Source organism: Papio anubis, chromosome 17, assembly GCF_008728515.1.
Source record: "Papio anubis isolate 15944 chromosome 17, Panubis1.0, whole genome shotgun sequence".
NCBI classification, from domain to species: domain Eukaryota; kingdom Metazoa; phylum Chordata; class Mammalia; order Primates; family Cercopithecidae; genus Papio; species Papio anubis.
Genome location: NC_044992.1, coordinates 55,529,982 through 55,553,013, shown reverse-complemented (window position 1 = coordinate 55,553,013; position 23,032 = coordinate 55,529,982). Strand labels below are relative to the sequence as shown.

General features: G+C 39.7%; 1 protein-coding gene across 9 annotated transcripts in view; it reads right to left on the bottom strand.

Annotated features, from left to right (window-relative positions):
• The window catches only part of TANC2 (tetratricopeptide repeat, ankyrin repeat and coiled-coil containing 2), a 471,789-nt gene that overhangs the window by 65,173 nt on the left and 383,584 nt on the right, over positions 1 to 23,032 (bottom strand). For all 9 annotated transcript variants that reach the window (XM_017950844.3, XM_031657665.1, XM_031657666.1 and 6 more), the window contains 2 exons: positions 13,604 to 13,770; positions 9,654 to 10,261 (listed from right to left, as the gene is read on the bottom strand). In XM_017950844.3, the coding sequence (XP_017806333.1) occupies positions 9,654 to 10,261; positions 13,604 to 13,770 (775 nt within the window). The remainder of the gene's footprint in view (positions 1 to 9,653; positions 10,262 to 13,603; positions 13,771 to 23,032) is intronic.

Genomic DNA, 23,032 nt, shown 5'->3' with positions numbered 1-23,032 from the left:
AGAGTGTGCTGTCATGTTCCACTACACTGGCAATAGCTCCTCCTGACTGCTGTGCCATTAATCTTGGTTTGACAACCTAGGAAAACTTCTGGGGTTCTTATCTTTTGATCCAGCCAGTGTTGCTTCAGACACTCATTAATAGGATGAATTAGCCTCTAATTCCTGTGCTACTTTCAGTACAAGAAATTTCCCTTAATCGCCTGCCCTACTTCCACCTCATTTTAGATTAAGTTACGGGAATGAGTATCACTATGCTGAACACATCCACCTTAAAAAAGCTCTATATGTATTTTTAAACACATAAAGCGAAGTATTACCTTTTACAAACAATATAGATACAAGTCTCCTCTGTGTTTTCATTAGTTGGCTCTTCTGTAATTTTTTTTTTTTTTTAAGAGTCAGGGTCTTACTCTGTCACCCAGGCTAGAGTGCAGTGGCATGACATACCTCACTGTAACCTTGAACTCCTGGCCTCAAGAGATTCTCCCAGCTTGGCTTCCCAAAGCCCTGGGATTACAGGCATGAGCCACCTTGCCTGGCCTGTAAATGCTTCATGAATAAGTAAATGCCAAGCATTTATTCTTGCCAAGTCATCACTTCCGGGCCTTTTGGCTAAGATCAAGTGTATTCTTGCCAAATCATAAAACGATGCACTCTTTCCATCTTATCATAAGCAGAACTATATCTCTGTATGTATACAGACTTAGGAAATCTCTCATAAGTTTTTATGACAGAATAAGTAGTTCTCAGTTTTAACTGGGTTTGGAGAATAATTCTAATTAGCAGCTTTTTCCAAATTTTATTTTGGATTTGGAAAAGGAAAAATATATGTTATTGTGGTCCATCTTCTAATGGTCTGACAGGGTGAAAGATGGGAACAGTTTGCCTATTTGACTAATAGATGTCAATCCCATGATTTATGCTGAGAGAAAACAAACTTGTAAAGCTAAAAGACATTCAATGTGTTGGCAAATTGAACATATTCCAAAATATATATTAGATTTCGTGTAATTCCTCCCTTTTGTCGTATCACAAAACCATGACATTGGGTCACTACTTCAGATATGAGTCTCACATTTACTCTTGATGCCAATAGGGGGTTAGAAAGTGGATAATAGGAAAAAATATTCATTGGCAAATTAGATAAATCCCCAATAATATTACAGGTCAATGAAATATCTTCTTGGAAGTCACACAACAAAACTATGACATCAGAAGACTGATTACCCCTTAGTGGAAGATAGAGAAGAATTACAAGTGAAGAATGTCTAGACTCTGAAAAGAGATGAAGCACTAATAGTTCCAAGGAGGTAAGCTCATCTACTAACAGTCAAGTGTTAGTGAAAGACCCAGAATAGCCAAAGATATCCTAAGCAAGAACAAAACTGGAGGAATCATATTGCCTGACTTCAAATTATACTATAGACCCAAACAGCATGGCACTGCTATAAAAACAGACATGTAGACCAGTGGAACAGAATAGAGAGCCCAAAAAATAAATTCATACATCTACAGTGAACTCATTTTAAACAAAGGTTCCAAAAACATACTTTGGGGAAAGGACAGTCTCTTCAATAAATGGTGCTGGGAAAACTGGATATCTGTATGCAGAAGAATGAAACTAGATCCCTATCTCTCACCATATACAAAAATCAAATAAAAATGGATTGCAAACTTAAATCTAAAACCGGAAACTATGCAACTATTAAAAGAAAATATTAGGGAAACTTTTCAAGACATAGTGGTCTGGGCAAACACTTCTTGAGTAATATCCCAAAGGCACAGACAAGCAAAGCAAAAATGGACAAATAGGACCTCATCAAGTTACAAAGCTTCTGCATAGCAAAGGAAGGAAACAACAAAACGAAGAGACAACCCATAGAATGGAATAAAATACTTGCAAACTACCCATCTGACAAGGGATTAATAACCAGAACACATAAAGAGCTCAAACAACTCTATAGGAAAAAATCTAACAATATGATTTAAAAATGGGCAAAAGATCTGAATAGACATTTCTCAAAAGAAGACATACAAATGGCAAACTGGTATATGATCACGATCATCAGAGAAATGCAAATGAAAACTACCATGAGATATCATCTCATTCCAGTTAAAAGGGCTTTTATCCAAAAGACAGGCAATAACAAATGCTGGGAAGGATGTGGAGAAAAGGGAACCTGTGTATGCTGTTGGTGGGAATGTAAATTAGTGCAATCAATATGGAGAACAGTTTGGAGGTTCCTAAAAAAACTACAAATAGAGTCTAGGGGGAGCTGTAAACAGGCAGGAGCCCTGCTCCCTCCTAAGTTGTCAGGGTGGGAGCCCTGCCCAGCCATGGCTGCAGACCTGGGCATCCCTGTGCTCTTGGAGGCCCGGGAAGATCCCCCTACCCCTGCAGGCTCAGAAATGCCAGCTCTTTCTACTTGGTCTCTCCCTGCTCCCAGCGCCCACTCTGATTTTGGAGCAAAATTGAGGCTGAGGCTGGGCACTATTGTGACCCGGCCAGGTGTATGTGTGTTCAGGGCAGTGCTGACACGCCAGCCCCATGCTGCCTCAGTCCCCTCTAGACTTTGGGTGCTGACGAGCATGGGAGGGAGGCAGAGGGTAGGCTGAGGGTGGCTTGGTGCAGGCCTGCAGGTGTCTCTTGGCGTGAACAGCCTGGGTGCCATGGATGATATGACTGATGGTGGCAGGAGGCCGACAGGCTCCTGGGTGGAAAGGGGTGGGTCCCCAGTGAAGCTTCACCTTCAGGCCAGAAACGGCCTGAACCATGGGGACTAGGCTGTCAGTTCTGGGTGGAGTCCATGGCCCTGAGTGAGAACTTACGGTGCTTTTTCCAGGCCTGCCCATGAACCAATTAGCATGCACGTCCTCCCTTCTGAAACCCATAAAAACTCTGGACTCAGCCAAACTCATGGAGATGAGACAACCTGCCTGCAGACAGGGGTTACCCACTCCAAGTCTCCTCTCCCCTGAGGGCTGAACACTCGATGGGACAACCTGCCTGTAGATAGGAGCTACCCATTCCAGGTCTCCTCTCTGCTGAGGGTTGTACACTTGTCAGGACAACCTGCCTGTGCATAGGAGCTACTCAATCCTGGTCTCCTCTCTGGTGAGAACTGGACACTTGCAGGGATGACCTGCTCGCGGAAAGGAGCTTCCCACTTTGGATCTCCAGTTGTACATATACATCATTCTTCCTGGATGCAGGTCAAGATCTCAGGACCTGCTGAATGGCAGGACTGAAAGAGCTGTAACACAAACGGCTGAAACATGCCCCACTGCTCGCCACACTGTGGAAGATGAGAAGGAGAGAAGAGCTGCAGTTCTTTGAGAAGCCCGACTCAGGCACTCCCTGAGCCATGGCTGTGACACCCTCTTTGGGCTCTGCGGTTCCTGGCGTCTCCAAGTTTCTAGGCGCCGCCGCATTCCCCTTGTCCAGACGGCCTGCAGTGGAAGCCACGTACAACACGTTTGGTACAACTGCAGCCTCACATGCAGCTGGCACCTGTGCTGGTGCCTGGAGTTGCCTGCCCCATTGCAGCAGCCAGCGTGCCTGGTTGTGCAGTGGCCGGACCCCAAGCTCTCTTGCCCACACACCCCTCACTGTTCCATGCCTGGCTCACCCTTGGGAGGTGTGGGATCTGGGCCAGTAGCACAAGTTGAGTGCAGCCTGCTGAGCTGAGTATGCAGAATGAGCCCAAAGGGCGTGAGCAATACTCAGGGCAGAAGGCGCTGCCAGTCACAGGTTTCTGGCTGGCAAAGCAACACCCCAAGGATCCTGCGACACTACATATGATCCAGCAATCCTGGTCCTATGTATATACCCAAAAGAAAGGAAATCAGTATATTGAAGAGATATCTGCAGTTCCGTATTTGTTGCAGCACTACTCACAATAGCCAAGATTTGGAATTAACTTAAGTGTCCACTAACAGACAAATGGATAAACAAAATGTGGTGCATATACACAGTGGAGAACTATTCAGCCATAAAAAAGAACGAGACCTTGTCATCTACAACAACATGGATGGAACTGGAGTCATCACGTTAAGTGAAATAAGCCAGGCACAGAAAGTCAAACATTGCGTGTTCTCACTTATCTGTCATTAAACTCATGGAGACAGAGACTAGGGGATGGTTACCAGCTAGGAAGGGTAGTCAGGGCTGGGGAGGGGTTGGTGGAAAGGGGGGTCATGGCTAATGGATACAAATCATAAAAGAATAAATAAGACCTAGTATTTGCTAGCACAACAGGGTGACTATAGTAAAAAATAATTTAATCAAACATTTACAAATAACTAAAAGAGTATAAATGGATTGTGTGAAACACAAAGGATAACTGCTTGAGGTGATGGATATATTATTTACCCTGATGTGATTATTACACATTGCATGCCTATATCAAAATATCTCATGTAACCATATATATATACACATACGTGTGTGTGTGTATATATATATATATATACATGCATGTGCACACACACACATACCCACAAAAATTAAAAAAAAAAAAAGAAAGTGAGAATAAAAGATGTCTGGTATATTCTCTTCTCTCTGCTTTAACTCTTCCAAGCCTTCTAAGGGTTGACTTAGTTTGAAGAGACCCTTTTTTCTTCCCATGCTTCATCATTTTGCTGAATTCTCTCCTAATGCTTTGAGAAAGCAGAACCCATCCTACAGTTTAAGGGTCTGCTCTGGGAGCCTGCAATGACTATCAGGAGCAGTGACCTCGAATTTGTGTTTCAGTGAGGGTAAGGTTAAATGTCATCTGCCTGGAGGCTCATATTTGGATCAAAAAAACAAAATCAACACAAACTTCAACTCACCATTTATTCTGTAGTCATTTCAGCCCCATCTATTCTGTAAGAAGCCCTGTTATACAGACCTCTGGCACAGTTACTTTCCACTTTGGGAAGGATGTCTTCTCTTTTTCCTTAGACAAACTGCTTGTTCTCTGACACCCTGTTTTGTGGCAATGGATTTTAGAGCATCAGGTCTCCAATGTGTAATTCACTTACTAATATGGTCAAATAAATTAGGAAAAATATCAACAAACCACTTATTATAAGGAATCAATTCTGGTCGTAAAGAATCAAGTGAGTACTCAACTATCCCATGGTATAGGTAGGATTTGTGTCGCCTTTTCCCTTTCCATTCATCACAGGATTTGCTGCCTTTAATTTGAGGAAATCAGGTTAAACCAAATTAGGCTCCCACATCACAACCTTAGGCTCCCACATCACAACCTCATTAGGTTGTATCAACTCAATACTCATTACATGAAGTTCACAACAAGCTTCCCGTATTTTATTCAAACATTTAAAAATAAGGCTGGCTGGGCTGGGCACAGTGGTTTATGCTTGTAATCCTAGCACTTTGGGAGGCCGAAGTGGGCAGATCACTTGAGGTCAGGAGTTCGAGACCAGCCTGGCCAAATTGGTGAAACCCCGTCTCTACTAAAAATACAAAAAAGTTAGCTGGGTGAGGTGGCAGGCACCTGTAATATCCCAGCTACTAGTGAGGCTGAGGCAGGAGAATTGCTTGAACCCAGGAGGCAGAGGTTGCAGTGAGCCGAAATCGCATCATTGCACTCCAGCCTGGGTAACAGGGTAAGACTTTGTCTCGGGGGGGGGGAAAAAAAATGCTGGGTGCAGTGGCTCATCCCTGTAATTCCAGCACTTTGGGAGGACAATGTGGGTGGATCGCTTGAACCTGAGTTTGAGACCAGCCTGGACAACATAGTAAGACCCTGTCTCTACAAATAAAAAAAATTAGGCATGGTGGCATGTGCCTGTGGTCACAGCTACACAGGAGGCTAAGGCAGGAGGACTGCCAGAACCCAGGAGGTTGAGACTTCAGTGAGCCATGACTGCGCCACTGCACTCCAGCCTGAGTGACTGAGTGAGATCCTGTCTCAAAAAAATAAAACAAACAAACCCCACAAAAATACACACATAAGGCTGGAGAGTCTTCTAATCTGTTAAAATGTTACACACACACACACACACACACAAATATTAATCTGAGAGCTGTTCCTATGGAACGGAAAGCTAGATACCATAAAAATTGAGATAATGAGGAACAGAAACAGAACAAAGAGTGGAGATTTATTCAGGGCGAGCCTAAAGCGATCTAGAAATATTAAGCAGTAACTGGACAGCACCACAAGGCTGGTAGCTCCGACTGTCTATTCTATCAGCCATAAATTTCTACTATCAGAGTCACTAAAAGGTTGTCTAACAAAGGCCAATGACTACTTCTCTCAAATGTCTTATTTTAAATGCACAAGCTGCCTCAAATAGGTTTTCCATCTCTCTACTATTAGTGTAATAGCAGGGATTTGCTTATTAAATTAGTGAGTTAATCTGATATCTCAGTGCCCAAGGGACGAAAACATAGGACAGATTAAGTTCAGGGTATGTCAGAAGGCTGACAGTGATGAACAGTGGGAAACAGAGAGCAGAATGAGGTGGTGTGTTCTAAGGTTTGTGATTGCTTCAAGGGGCATATTTTACCTAAACTGCAAATCTAAAAGATTCTTCAGTGATACTCTGCTTACAGTTTGATAAACACACACACACACACACACACACACACACACACACACTCTCTCTCTCTCTCTCTCTCTCTCTCTCTCTCTCACCCTACTCACCTTGTTACTCATTTATTTCTATGACAATGATACGTCTATGTAACATTAGGTCATTCTCTCTGGTAGTCAAGTCCTTGCCCAGATTCTGAGACAATAAGCAGTCTGGTATTCAAAATAATGAAAACTCAATCTCAGCTGTAGCATTAACCTCTGGCTCTGCTATTTCCTGTTTCCAGCTTTTGTCAATTACTGACTCTTTTCAGCTCAGGCAGAAGCTACCTCCTTGGGTAGCCTATTTCAGGAGAAGATCAACTACTTTTTGGCATCAGTAGAATATTTGCATCTATATCTAACTTCCGAATAAGGTCAACAAGTTCAGGGTGAACAGTTGAGTGCTGAAAGCCCAGGAAAATGGACTAGAAAGGATAAGAATGTTGTGTTGCCTCTGGAAGCTCTCCTTACACTGCAGAGATATACATATCAGGCACTGGCTTACCTGGTGTGATTTCAGAGGCACTGAATTGGTCTCCTCTGATCTACTGAAATACGTTAGATGCTTTAGACAGAAGCTGGAGAGAAAGTAGAGAACAGAAGGGGAAAGAATGTGCAAGAAGTGGAGGCTGAAGGCCACAGAGACAAACCCTGCCTGCAGTCCTGCTAATCAGACCTGCCTGAAATGGAAAACAAGTGCAGCCAGCTGCTTTGAAAGACCAGCTTGGGCTTTGCCAAGAGCATTAAATTCTTAGTGAATTTCCATCTCATTGACCTAGGGAGCCTTAAGCACTGAGATCAATACTTCAGTACTTTAGTAATAAGGTTGGTGCCAGCCTTTGCTGGGGAGGGGGTTGAATTCCAACTGAAATGAAATCTAAGAAGGCTTTTTCTGATAACTCCTGGTACTGTTTACAATTTTACTCTCTGCCATTAAGTGAAATAAGATGATCTCTCAGCAGCCATGTTACTCAGTCACCAGGGAACGAACTATACTGGATTTGAAGCTGGAAGTACCTGCTCTTCTTGTCCCAGTGCATCAGCTGGTTGCTGCAAAACTCCTACATAATAGGCAATGTTGAGAAGGCAAGCCTGTATAGTCATGATATGGCTGTATAAAAGCCATATTTTCTCCTTTGAGAGTCCCTGGGGATTTCATCTGTTGTAGGGATACTATTAATTCAGTGGTAGTCTGGTTGCCTTGGACCTCAGTTTTCAACCCTCTGAGATGTCCCAGGATCTAAGGTCAGCTAGCAAAGTTTCTCTGGGAACTGATCTCAAAGCATTTAGGCAAGTCTACATTAGTTCCTTTTTCCTATATATGTAGTTGCCAGTTCTGTGTATTAAATATTGACAACAGCTCTAGTAGGATTTATAGTAAAATCCTTTTGGGAACACCATACAATTCACAGAAGGGACTCGGACTGTTTTTATCGTTTCTTTTTAAAATCTTGTGCTCCAAAATGATAATAGCAGAAGATGGCTGTCGCTATCCGATTAGCCACAGGATTTAACTAAGTTACACCAGAAGGGTCTATTACTGCAGGGTGAGGGGAGGAAAAAGAACATACCCCGAATGCTTCTTTTACTCTGTACTATTCTAGGCATCATATTATATGACCTCATTTAACTTCTCAACAACTCTAGAAAAAAGGCATTATTATTGCTCTTATGTAGATAAGACAACTAAGTCTTAGAAACACTATGCAACTTTTTCCAAAGGTCACAGTTCTTAGAAGAGGCAGGATTTATATGCAGGTAATTTGACTCAAGAGTTTGTGTTCTTTCCATTACAGCATGTTTCTTTAAAAAACCTTCCCTCTCAGGGAAAATACTACAGAGTCTATTGCCTGGCTTAATATCTTCATCATAATGTGGAACTAATTTTCTGATGAATCGGCATGGAGTAGGCTGAGCGGCATGCCCACAGTACAGTTGTCTCTAATAAGGTCTGGTGAAGGACACAGTGAAGGGCAATAAAACCCCAGCATGAACACAGAGTTTTATTCTTTCTGATGAGTCACATGTGAGGCATAGTCAAATCTGGCCTCTTCTTTTTGAGCCAAAATAAGCTCTGCATTTGCCAGCTATGTTGTTGGTGTCTTCTTTGTTTCCATGAAGTCAGTAATATACCCGGCTTTTGAAAACACCAACTTTATTAAAGGAATACTGCTTTAAAAATGTTAGTACAAAGGAGTAAAAGCAGACCCCCACCAGGATGCCAGAGAACTAGGTTTCATGCAATAAAAAGGGAAACAGTTTCATATCTAGCCTGGTTTGAGTTGAGAAAGATTCTCAATTCAGGTTGAAGCTCATTGGGAAACAGTGCTGGGGTAAATCAGTGACCCTGTTGCATGTGTGGAGTGGGGGAGTGGCGGGATATATCATGCACTTGCCATCCCTATTCTGGTACATGCCCTCTCCCTTCTCCCACGTATTAACTTTATGGCTTTGTGCAAGTTGATTCAGCATCTTAAGGCCTTTATAGGAAAATGGAGATAATGACACCTTACGTATCTAAAGGCAGCATGGATAGACTAGCTGAACTCTTCAAATCTTTTTCAGCTAGGAGGTTTAAGATTCTATTTTCTAGTATAAAGCTTAGCATTGGCTGGACCTTAATGGATTTAGTTATTGGAAACTTTAATAATGATAAGGTATTTTAAAAGGGCAGTAAAAATTTTGAAATGATTCTGCTCTAAGTTAAAGAGATGAACAATATATCAATTCTTTCTTCACATCAAAATAATAATACTGAGGAAGTCCATTAAATGGCTAATTTAATTATAGCCTGTGAACCCTGTGGGGTCAGTGAAAATTATTTAGAAAAACATAGGAATGTAGGGTAGCATTATATCTATGCAGATGTTGAGTCTTAAGGAAATAACACTGTAAAACAATAAATTAGTTAACCTCATTATAGCCTTGCCTTGAGAAGAAACACAGATGATGTCTCTTCTATGTGAAATGTTCAATGAAGAACACCTCTACTTTCAATACTCACACTCTATGCAATAAAAAGAAAACAGGCTCAGAACTGCTTATCACAGATCCGTGTCTTACCTGGGATCACAGAGAAATTTGGTTTTCTCTCCTTCTTCTCTCCAGATAAGCCATTCTCGAAAAGAAGGATGTACAAACATACGAGTCATGTCTCTGCGCTTGATTAGGAACATGGAGAGGTTCTCCATTCTCTGCTGAAAATCCTCCCATTCTAGTGTGCCTTCAATGCTCCCAGCATTGATGGCCTGGAAGATATGCTCATCAGTCAGTGGGTGGAGAGAGGCCACTGCCACATTCAGGAGAGGCATCACCCGGTCAAAGGAAGACTGGGTTGGAAACTTCATATTGCATTGGAGTAAGTAAACCTCTGAGAGCGAAACAGGAACTACTTTGTAGCTAGAGCTCTTTAACACTAGGTAGCCTTTCTCTATGAGGTCAAAGGTGAGTTTCAGGTATAGATAGGACCCTTGACTGAGGGTCTTGAGATGAGAACTGAGTTTGCCAAATGTAGTATTGTCCATTTTGCCATTAAGTGAAATGTTATTCTGGATCTCTGAGCTGCTGTGTATCCGGTGCAGGATGTAAGCCTGCAGGTCCTGGTCGATGGCTTCATTCTCTTCTAGTCGATCCAAAAATATCCTATGGAAAGGCAGCAGCTTGGTAATTTCCTAAAACAGATGGAGAGAGAGAAAGAGATAGAAAGGCATTCAGTTTCCCCTAACTCTTGTGATCAACTATGAGGTTCACAAATTTATTCTGAACGTTGAAGTGGCCAAACAGGGAAACATGATCAAGTATTAGTATCCATAAAGTAAAACAAATTAGTTGCATAGAAGGGACACAACTTCTCCTAACATTGAGACTTAAGATACATTTTTTAATGGGTCTTTGTAAAGGGTGCTTTTGGAGTGATTTCATGATCGTTATTCTAAACAACACTCCTGAAATAAATAGAAAATGAAGTGCTGTGTAACTCTTTTGCTGTAATTTTTCTCAGTGTAAACCAGGGCATAATGCCAAGTACAAGTCAGTAACAGAAATGTATAAGGATTCGAAGAATGGCTTAGAAAAACTTGGCTTTCTAACCCTCCTAATAAAATGACTATTAAAAAAAAATTTCCCACACAACACAGATGTATAAAATGACTACATTTAAATGTGGGCCTTCTGGAGATACCTCAGTTGAAAGGTACACTTATAACATCAGGAAGCTTGGCACCTTGGTAATCTGCTGGAAATTCCATTGGGGGAAGGTGATACGGCTTTGTGGCTACTCCTATGCACTGGATTCCATCCTTTCTTACCAACTCATGGACTTTGCTCCTGTGAGTACCCATTCTCTCTTCTGCATCTGGTTCTTCTCAGCTGAGTCACACAGACATAAACTCCATATTCTTCCTTCCAGCTACCACCCTGTATCTCTGTTCCCATTTTTCGCAAAAGTTTTCTCTATTTGCTATTTATAATTCTTTCCTTCCCATTCTCTCCTCCATTTGTTCCAATCAGGCTACACCCCCACCACCTCACTGAAATGGTTCATGTCAAGGGCATCAGTAACTTTCGATTTGCCAAATCCAGTAATAGAGTTTCAGTTCTCATCTTCCTCAACCTCTCAGCAATGTTTGACACAACAGATCTCACCGTGATGCACTTTTTCTGGAGTCACTTTCTGCAGCTTGCTCCCAGAGAATGTTTCCCTCTTTTCTCTCTCAGCACACTGGCCACTTTTACCCTCCCTTTTTTGCTGGCTCCTTTTTTATTTCCCAGCTCACCCCGGCCTCTGGGCTCTGTTCTTTCCTCTTCTCTAGCCATTCTCACTCCCATCAATAGATTCTTTAGTCCCGTGGTGCTAAATATCATCTATATGTGGCACATGCCTAACTTTATGTTTCTAGCTTAGTTATCTCCCCTGAGTCCCATCTTGTATCTGTCTACTCAACATTTACATTTGGGTATTTCATAGACAATGTGACCAAATCAGAATTTAATTTTGTCTCCAGCCACAAAACTCACCCCATGTCAATAAACGGCATTACCACTGACCCTACCACCAAAGTCTAGAAGATATCTGTGATCTTTTTATTGTCCTCAAATCATCATTTGCTCACAACACACCCAGGTGTGTTCATTCTTGAGTCGTCTCTCTTGCTGACACCCACATTCAGCCCATCATCAAGTCCTTTGACTCTCCTTCAAAATACAGTCCATTGAAATATGACCATTTCATATAGGCCCCATCATTACCACTCTAGTCTAAGCCACCATTACCTTTTACCTATACTTCTGCTTCAACTCTTTATCCCTTACATTTTCTTATGTAGACAGCCAGTTGACAGAAATCTTTAAAAAAGGCAGATCAGATCTCATCACTTTTAAAGGAGAGGCCTTTCCTATATACTCTATCTAAAACAAGTACTATCCAGTTATCCCTCCATCCTATTTTGTTTTTCTTCATAGCACTGAACACTACCTGTAATTTTAGTATACGTTTAATTTTTTGCTCATTTGTTTTTTGTGTTTCTTACTAAAATATAAGCTTTAGGAGGATGGGAATATTGCCTGTCTTGTTCATTTTCAATCTCCAGCCCCCAGAATAGTCCCTGAAATACTCTTAAGTACTTAAGAAATGTTTGTGGAAATAATGATGATCAAATATAAATGAAGGTTCATTTTCTAAAACCTATACATTCTTTTACTATCAGAAAAGAAATAATTTAAAAAAATTCTTAGTTGAAGTACTTTTTCTGTTGGCACAGCTGAAAAATTAAAGTCACCTACTCTACCCGGAAACACAATTTCTCTTGAGACTGCCCATGATATTATGTGAGAATTATGTATGAGGATAACATCTCCAAAGCATCCATTTGGTAAAGCAGTCAGAGATTACATTCCTGGAGATTTCTTTCATTCATTTTTCATTTTTAACCATCAAGCTACTAATAATGATAGGTTATATAATTTTTCAGTTGTAAAGATGGATTTATATTGACTTATCCATATCCTTTAGCTCAAATTACTTTGAGATTAATAATAAATATCTGTAAGGTGGTGGCCAAGATTAGAAATACAGTTTCTCATCATGGAAGACAGTAATGCTAATTGGTCAATATATAGAAATAATGCTAAGCGCCTGGCAGAGGGGGAAAGGAGGGACTTAAATGTATAGTCTATTTTCTGTACCTTAGTGCTTATGACATGGGGGCTGCATCCAAATAGTGAGATGAGTGTATAATGTTTGAGATTTTAATATTCATCAGAGAAGGAAATAATTTTTATAAAAAGAATGAGAAACATTGTTCCAAACCAAGTGTGAATATGTAAAGAATGGGACACCAACTTAGCTACAAGGAGAATGCTGGGGAAAGTAGAGTCATTTATCTTTAGCCCATATATTTCTACAGGCTCACTCTCACATTCCTGGTCCTTCTTCCAGGCCATTAAGTGACCAGTGAGTGAGCAGGGAAAGTAATTAGAAAAAAAAACAACTTATCTCTCATTTGTAGTAAATTTAATCTAAAGCCCTAATATTGCCAATTTTTGATAGAGGAGGACAGATATAGAAGAAAGTCCATATTCATGCTATAGAAGAGTTGTTTAAATGGAAGCAGAGGGAGGAACCAGAAGATCTGATTCTAGGGTGTAGACTGAACTGAATTTTGCATAGCATTAAATGATTAAAAAATGTTAAATGAAAGTCCAAGTGTTAGAGATCATCTTTACACCGCTGTCCTCAGAACAGTCTAGAAGAACTGACTTTCTTTTCATGCTATTTTGAGGAACATTTTATCAAACCTCATCCAGAGCAATAGGAATGGGAATCTGAGAGTAATGTACAAAGAATGTTCTTTCTAGATCATATCTCTCAAAATATTAGACTAATTCTCTGGGAATTATTCTTCCTAATGCTCTAGGACATAGTAGAGGTTTAGGAAGCTAGGACCTAGAACTTTTTCAGTCTAAGCTCTTTCCAAGAGGAATCATTTACAGTTTAAAAGCAAACAAACACATACCTGTAAACTGGTCCTAACTGTTACAATTAGTTTGAGCCAAGAAGGAAACTTTCCGATCATTTTACTCAGAAACGATACAATTGTATCCCCATAATCCGGTTTGTGAAATTCTGCTTCATTTAATCCATCAATTAAAATGATGAAATCTTCATCTGGGATTTTTCTCTCTGAGATAGAAAGAAACAAATTACTTAATAATTACCAAGCGGATAAATGAGTTCTTATTGGATCTTTGATCACATATTTCTTTGGAACAAAATATTAGAAAAGGCTTGTCATGTGTTTAGTGAATGCTCAGGGTACATAATTTATTCTACAGGCATGGAAAAATTCACTTCGTAAATTCATTTTGCTCTTAATCAGGTGTGAAGGCTTTTGTCACATATGAGTATATATATCATTATTTTCAGAAATCTCCATATTAATACTTGTAAGGCAGCCTGAGTATTGGAGTTAAGAAAATTTGCACATGGGAAGTCATTTTTCTCTTACATATGAAAAAGCTGAGTAAAATGTGTTCTGTTTTTCTTTTTTTTTTTTCTATCTGATAGCATTAAAGGGAATAGTATCATATGTTCTTTTGGGAATGTCCCCAAAAGGTTTCTGTAAAGTCTAAAGCAGTATATAGGACTGTATGTGAATGTAAATGTGTAGTGGGAAGGAAGAGACAGAGTAACAAAGGAAAGGAATCTCAGGCAATAGAGCTGAACCAGGTGGGCTAGATCCCAACACCCTAGCAGCTTCCTAGACTATACCTAACACAGCCGCAATGAGACCAGTCCCTTGCGTGATCTTCCAAAAGGTGGAGGACTCAAGTGGGAAAGACAAACATCAGCTATGTTTGTGTCCAGTTCTCTCTTGGACTCCACATGATCCTGCACTGACAAAATCAGTTTAACTTTAAGGCTAGGCTGACAAAGCAGCTTGGTAAGATTTCAGGCTTTTGCACTAGCTAAATGTTTATTGATTCTTGGTTGAACAGTCAATAGATTCAAAAATTTCCACACTGAAAGAACATTTTAGTCTAAGTGAATTGTGAACAACAAGTAAAAGTTATTGGTTAGCAGGATCTCACAGGCTCTGAAAGGGGGAAAGCAGAGGGAAGAGGGCAAGCAGTCATCAGATACCTGGAGTGAGAAACAGGTTTTATCTGAGGAGCAAAAAGAAGATGAAGCTGAGGACAGAAGAAAATGTCTATGGACTTGTGTACAAAATCGGCTCTTCCTGCCTTTGAAAGTCAAGACCAACTGAAACTGAACATGCTACTTTGTTTCCATATTTGAAACTATACAGATCTTTTGCAATGATTAATAAGCCCTTATTATTTTTCTCCTAAAGCATAAACTTTGTAAAAGAGATTTAATTTCAATATCCAAAATACTGCAAGTCAGTTCTCAAATTATGAAGAGTTTTAACAATTACTTCCATCTGTCAAGTTTTTAGGGAGTGAAATGAACTATGGATTCCAGCTCTATTAACAATCGTTACTAATGGAATGGTATTCTGGATGATGAAGCACCAAGAAAACATGAAATTCCTTCAGGGATTGCAAAGTATTAAGGAAGAAAGAGGAGTTGCTTGGAACTAACTGGGATTTACCCAAACAACTGGGGGCGTGTTATGTTCTTGATTTTGAAGGCTCTGGCTCCCTTAAGCTTAACTGTGCCTTTAATTTCCATAGAGGAATTTTCTAGTTGCATTCTGCCTGGCTAAGCACCATCAGCTAGTATCACTCACTGTGCTGGAGCTATCTATCCCTGTACTGGTTCAGGAGCGCCCACTGCAATATTTTCAAGCTCTGATTGTTAAACAGCTGGTAGCTTGGAATTGTCTATGGTGGGAATATTTACATAATAAAAATTGGCAAATATTACAAATCAGCCCTCCTCTCCCAGGTGGCTGTTAAAAATTTACCAGCACACCACTGTCCCCGCCCTTCAATTACACCTCCTTTAATAACTTCAACCAGGTTCCTTCATAAGAAAGTCATGATCTTCCAGTAGAGAAATCAGCTGATGATAATGCATTTGTTGAGATTTTCTTTGGGAAACCATTGCAAACACATTCTCAAGTATGAAGATCAGTAATGTATACTAAATTATGGTCCAGACATTTTAATGAATGAAATAATTCATTTGTTAATAAAATTACATTTTTATTTGCATAAATTCTTAGTAGATTAAGCCTGTGAGTAAAGCAGATAATATATCATTTTTTCTTTTTAAAAGGGGGTACTTGCCTTCCCCCTTAATAAAGTTAATTTTATTCTAAATTCTGTTTTTTTTTTTTTGAGATTTCCCCTGTTTCGAAGGAATTACTTACAAGTCACCTAGTAATGTAGGTGTCAAAAAAATTTCATCATTTAGGAAGTAAGGAGGTGATATTTATCTAAGGATATAATTTTTAGGATTCAGAACAATAAATGCAAATAATTTCCTAATGCTACTAATACTGTAAAACAATGAGAACTATTCCTAAAATAATTCATTTTCCTTTGCTAAATGATAAGGTTTCTCAATTATAAATTTAAGAGGTGAGATATTAATGGTCTTTAGATTTTGACTTTCAAACGCAACCAGCCTACAAGAATGCCTCAGTATGTTCACTTATTCAAATTTCTGTAGCTATTTAGAGTAGTACTTTAGATAAGTAGCTTAAAAAAAATCTACAAAAAAAAAAATAAATTTGCGACTAACAAACGATTGCTGCTTCATATTTTGCCATGTAAGAACATGTAAAATATAATTACCATCCACAATCACCACTATTTCATAGAATAAAAGGGATGTTAACATTAAAAAAGTAGGAGGGACATTATCTAATCTTTACATACATACATATGGAAAACTACATTATATCTACATCCATACAAATTCTGAGTTGTTGCTATTTTTGTATTCTGTCATGGACTAACTAAAAACTTTAAATTGACTGGTGCTTAGGAGCCACTGCTCTAGGTGACAAGTCACTAAAAAGGTTTCCCAAGCCCTTTAAAATCCTTATTTTTAAACCCTTGTAAATACACATTCACCAGGGATTCCCCACTGCCTCTACTTACATGTGTTCCTAACAAATATGTGAACTTTCTTCCTTAGTAGTTTCATTGTAAGACTACCTAGGTGCCTGAGAGAAATAAGAATTACAGAGACTGCAAGAGAAGAGATACTAGCTAGTACTGAAGTCAGACCTGAATCCTGGCGCATGAGATTCTTTTACTGGTATATATAGGAATTGTTGAAAGTGAAAAAGAAGACTCATATCAGACAATATCTTTGTTCTGAAAAGCTTTACATAATATCCGAGTTATCTTTCCTTCAGTGTGGTAACAAATTAGTGTCTCAGCTGAGCCTGGTGGCTCACATCTGTAATCCCAACACTTTGGGAGGCTGAGGTGGGAGGATGGCTTGAGTCCAGGAGTTCCAGACCAGCCTGGGCAACATCGTGAGACACTATCTTTACAAAAAATAGAAAAAAATTAGCCAAGTATGATGGTGCGCTTCTGTAGTCCTAGTTACTCAGGCAGGAGGATTGCTTGGGCTCAAGAGGTCAAGGCTGCTGTGAGCTATAATCTTGTCACTGTACTCCAGCCTGGGTGACAAGAGTGAGACCCTGTTCCAACAAAACAAAACAAAACAAAACAAAACAATTTGTGTCTCCTTTCATTTCATATTGGCAGCTAAAGCAAAAGTGTACTGAGAAACTTCAAAACTTTTTCGTTCGTTTCACATGAGCATGTGGGTGTGCGTGTGTGTATGTATTTTAATCACTGTACGTGTGGAACTTTAAAGTACTGTGAAAAATATTGACTCATTTTTCAAAGAAAATACATAATTTGAAATCTAGCTTCTGACTCTAAACTGAAAGTGTTTTCCATTGAAAAAACTCCAACTACCTTTAAAAAATAACTCTATTTTTAAAATTATTGCAATAAACTTTATATATAGTGAATTACAAAGATCTTAACTATATACTTTGATAAGTTTTGACAGCTATATGTACTCATGTAAGCAACACTGTGATCAAAATACAGAACATTTCTATCATTCCGGAAATTTCTGTTAGGTTCCCCTCCAGTCAGTCCTCAATAGGACTGATTTCTGTCACTGCAGACACTTGCTTCTTTTGCTTAACATGTTTCTGAGACTCTTCTACACTGAGTGTACTATTATTTTGTTCCTTTTTATTTTTTTATTTTATTTATTTTTATTTTTTGAGACGGAGTCTCGCTCTGTCGCCCAGGCTGGAGTGCAGTGGCGCGATCTCGGCTCACTGCAAGCTCCGCCTCCTGGGTTCATGCCATTCTCCTGCCTCAGCCTCCTGAGTAGCTGGGACTACAGGCACCCGCCACCGCGCCCGGCTAATTTTCTGTATTTTTAGTAGAGATGGGGTTTCACCGTGGTCTCGATCTCCTGACCTTGTGATCCGCCCGCCTCGGCCTCCCAAAGTGCTGGGATTACAGGCGTGAGCCACCGCGCCCAGCCTATTTTGTTCCTTTTTAATACTAAGAAGTATTCAATTGAATACTTTATCTATTCTGTTGATGGACATTCGGGCTGTTTCCAGTTTTTTACGACTATGAATAACGCTGCTAGAAACATTCTTGTACAAGTGTTTTGCAGACATATGTTTTCATTTCTCTTGGGTAAATACGTAGGAATAGAGTTGCTTGGTCATAAAGGAGATGTACATTTAACTTTATAAGCAACTGTTGGCTGGGTGTGGTGGCTCATGCCTATAATCCCAGCACTTTGAGAGGCTGAGGCGGGGAAACTGCTTGGGCCCAGGAGTATGAGACCAGCCTGGACAACATGGCAAGACTCCCATCTCTTAAAAAAAAAAATTAGCCAGGTGTGGTGGTACGTGCCTGTAGCCCTGGTTACTCAGAAGGCTGAGGTGGGAGGATTGCTTGAGCCGAGAGGGTCGAGGCTGTAGTGAGCTGTGATCATGCCACAGCACTCCAGCTTGGGCAACAGAGTGAGAGACCTTATCTCAAAAAAAAGAAACCGATAAATAGTTTTCCAAAGTAGTAGCACTATTGTATAGTCCCACCAGCAATGTATGAGAGTTCCACTTGTTTTTCATCCTTACCAGCATTGGATGTTCATTCTTTTTAATTTTAACCATTCTAATGCGTGTGAAGTGGTATTCTCATTGTAATTTTAATTTGCATCTCCCCGATTACTCATGTTAACCACTTTTTCATGTATTTGTAGGCTGCTGACGTATCTCCTTTTGTAAAGTGTCTTAAATCGCTTGTCCATGTAAAAACTGAATTGTTTGCATTCTACATGTATGGTACATACAAGTGCTTTGTCTCTCACACACAGAAACAGTGAATATTTCCTCCCCTTTGGTGACTTGCTTTTCCTTTTTGTTAGAGGTATTTTTTGTTGAGCAAATATTTTTAAGTTTGATGAAGTCTAATTTGTCATCATTTTTATATGATTACTGATACTTTATGTCCTAAAGAAATCTTTACTCCAAGTTTGTGAAGATATTCTATGTTTTCTCTATTAGCTTTAGAGATACAACTTTTCTATTTAGGTTTGTGATTCATCTCATATTAATTTTGGTGTAGAGTGTGAAGTAAGGATTGAGATTCATTTCCCCCCACCAAACATTTATCTAGTTGTTCCAGCACCATCTGATGACAAGAATTCTCTAATTGTCTTGGCACCTTAGAGAAGATCAATTGACTGCATATGTGGATCTATTTCTGGATTCTCTATTCTGTTCCATTGATCTATTTTCTATCCTTGCATGAATACAATCCTGCCTGTGGAATTTTGGACCTGACTCAGGCTGGCTCATGAGAGCTGATTGCTAAACGTGTAAGCATCAAATCAGCCCCCCATTCCTGGCTGGTTGTTAAACATTTACTAGCATATCACTGTCAGGACTATTATAGTAATCTGTAATTCTGTATGTCTTGAAACCAGATCGTATCTTCCAACTTTCTTCTTCAAGAATGTTTTGGCTATTTTTGGTACTTTGCATTTCTAAAAGTTGTCCATTTTTACAGAAAAATTCTGCTGGGATTATGCTTTCTTTTCTTTCTTTTTTTTTGGGGGGGGGATGGAGTTTCGTTCTTGTTGCCCAGGCTGGAGTGCAATGGCGCAATCTCGGCTCAACGCAACCTCCACCTCCTGGGTTCAAGCGATTCTCCTGCCTCAGCCTCCTGAGTAGCTGGGATTACAGGCATGTGCCACCACGCCCGGCTACATCTTGTATTTTTAGTAGAGACAGGGTTTCTCCATGTTGGTCAGGCTGGTCTCGAACTCCCAACCTCAGGTGATTCACCTGCCTCGGTCTCCCAAAGTGCTGGGATTACAGGCATGGGCCACTGCAACCAGCTGGGATTATGTTTATAGAATAGTTTAAGGAAAAAACTGGCATCTTCCAATCCACATATATGGCATATCTCTTCCACTTACTAAGTTCTTTAATTTCACTCTGCAATATTTTTGCTGTGCTTTTACTATGTCTTACATCTTTTGTACATTTATTTTTAAGTATTATATATTTTTTGGTGCTACTGAAAATCGTATTTATTCTACTTATTTGTTGCTATATCAAATAGCAAGCGGTTACCTGAATGTCTGGGGCTGGGGGTTGGAAGCTGGAATCATTGGGAGGCTTATTCATGCATATGTTTGGTGGCAGGGCAGGAATGAGCACTGGGACAGTCAACTAGACTCTCCCTGTGGTTTGTGCTTTGCAGCATGGTGAACTCAGGGTAGTCAGGCTCCATACATGGCAATACATGCCTCCCAAAGCAAGTGCTTTGGTGAACAAGATGGAAGCTGCATGGCTATTTGCGACCTCCCTCAGTTGTCACATAGCATCACTTTGTAGTATCCTGTTGGTTGAAGCAGTTGCAAGCCTGCCCTGTTATGAAGGGAGGGGACCCAGGTTGAACTATTAGTGGAAGTAATGTCAAAGAATTTGTAGCCATGTTTTAAAACTGCCACATAGTTTTAAAATTTCATTTTCAGTATTTTGTTGTTAGTATAGAAATATTTGTATATTGACTTTATAGCCTAAAGCTTTGTGCTTACTAGTTCTAGTCAGATTTCTTTTTTCTGGGTAGATTCCTTAGAGTTTTCTAAGGTAAACAATTATGTTGTCTGCAAATAAAGACAGTTTTACTTCTTCCTTTCCAATCTTTATATTATTTGCATGCTTGTTTATTTTCTTATTGCACTAGCCTGGACCACCAGTGGAATGATGAATGTAAGTGGTGAGAGTGAAGGAACACTCTTGTCTTGCTCTTGACCTTAGGGGAAAAAGCATTCAACATTTCACTACATGTATTTTGGAGTTGCCCTTTATCAAACTAAACTTCCTTCTCCTCCTAGTTTGTGTAGTTTTTATCACTAATTGGTGTAGTTCGGAGGGACCGGTTTCATGGAAGAGAATTTTTCTGGGGTGGAGGGTGGAGAGGATGGTTTAGGGATGAAACTGTTCCACCTCAGATTACCAGGCCTCAGATGCAGTGTGCAACCTAGATCCCTTGCATGCATAGTTCACAATAGGGTTCGTGCTCCTATGAGAATCTAATGCTGCAGCTGATGTGACAGAAGGCAGAGCTCAGGCGGTACCCATCACTCACCTCCTGCTGTGTGGCCTAGTTCCTAACAGGCCATGGATCTATATCCATCCATGACCCAGGGGTTGGGGACCCCGATGTAGTATTTTGTCAAATGCTTTTGTACATTTATTGAAATGATTATGTGGATGTTCTCCTTTATTCTGTTAATATGATGAATTACACTGATTAACTTTTTTTTTTCTTTTTGAGACCAGGTCTCACTCTGTTACCCAAGCTGGAGTGCAGTGGCATGATCTTGGTTCACTGCAGCCTTGACCTCCTAGGCTCAAGTGATCCTCCTGCCTCAGCCTCCTGAGCAGCTGGGACGACAACTGTGCACCACCATGCCTGCTGGTGTTGTTGCTGAGATGGGTACTTGCTATGTTGCCCAGGCTGATCTTGAGTCTTAGGCTCAAGTGATCCTCCTGCCTTGGCCTCCCAAAGCATTGGGATTACAGGCATGAGCCACCAAGCCTAGCTTAAATTCCTTTTATGTTCCAGTTACCATACTAGCTGCTATGTCTTCAATGGTTATGCAGTTTTTATAGTTTAGTGGGATAAAAATATGCTAAACATTAAATAACTAGATAGTCATTAATTACACTGTTCTGCCTCAGTCTCCACAGTAGTTGGGACTTATAGCTATTTATCTCTTTAATTTGGTCTATTTTTGATTCACGAATTTTGAACCTCTGTTATTAGGTGCATACATCCAATACATGTTCCTGATGAATTGGCCCTTCTATGTGTATCAAATGCCTCTGTAGAAATACTTCTCGTCTTGAAGTCTACTCTGAGATTACTATAGTCACCCCAGCTTTCTTATGCTCCATGTTTATACAGTCTCTATCCTTTTACTTTCAATCTGTGTCTTTATATTTAAAAAACTGCATATGGTTGAGTCTTGCTTTTTATCCAGTCTGACAGTTTTTACCTTTTAGCATAAGCGTTTAGTCCATTTACATGTAATGTAATTGTTGATATTATTGCTTATATATCTACCATTTTGCTTGTTCTATCTCTAAAAAAAAATTCTTCATTTCCCGACTTTTGGTCACTCTAGTAAGTTTTAGCATTTCCAGCTGGAAAACTGTGTTTCCAGCTATTGCTCATAATGGTGATTTAAGGGTGAGTTAAAAACATGGACATAAAATGAAGTAATTAAATTCACTTAGAACAGTATTTATCAATAGAGATGGCTAAAGCTAGTTATGGACACCTAAATGAGAAGCAGATATATCTTGTAGCAAAATTATTAAAATATGAATTATGGTTGAGAATCTAGAGCTGACTGCAAGCATTTGGATAGTCTTCTTGAATTGGCTGTAAGGTGTAGATCCTTGTATCACTGTGCTGCTTTCAAGGTACTCCTACATGTGAGCAGTTTCTATATTCACGTATCTGTTCAAAATGTATTCCCTAAAATGCCTACTATGTTCAAGGTGAGGTAACCACTATGAAGGATAAAAGCTGAATTTTCAAAAGTTCCTAATTTCAATAACATACAATTTACTCAGAGGGATAAGTACAAAAGTAATTCTTAGAAACTGCAAAGTGTATCTGGCATATGGTAAATATTTAATAAATGTTAATAATAAAATGTAAAATTATTGTTATATATTATGTGTTATGCACCATAAATACATACATATATTTTGAAAAAAGATCTAACATCATTTGGAAGGACATCATTTCTGACTGCAGGGGGGCAGGTAGATCAGTAGGTATTTCATGAATGAGGTAGCATTTAAGCTGGTTCTTGATACATGGGTGGAATTCTGACAGGCAGAGATGTGAGAGAAGGTATATCAAGAAAGAAAATAATAAGTAAATATATG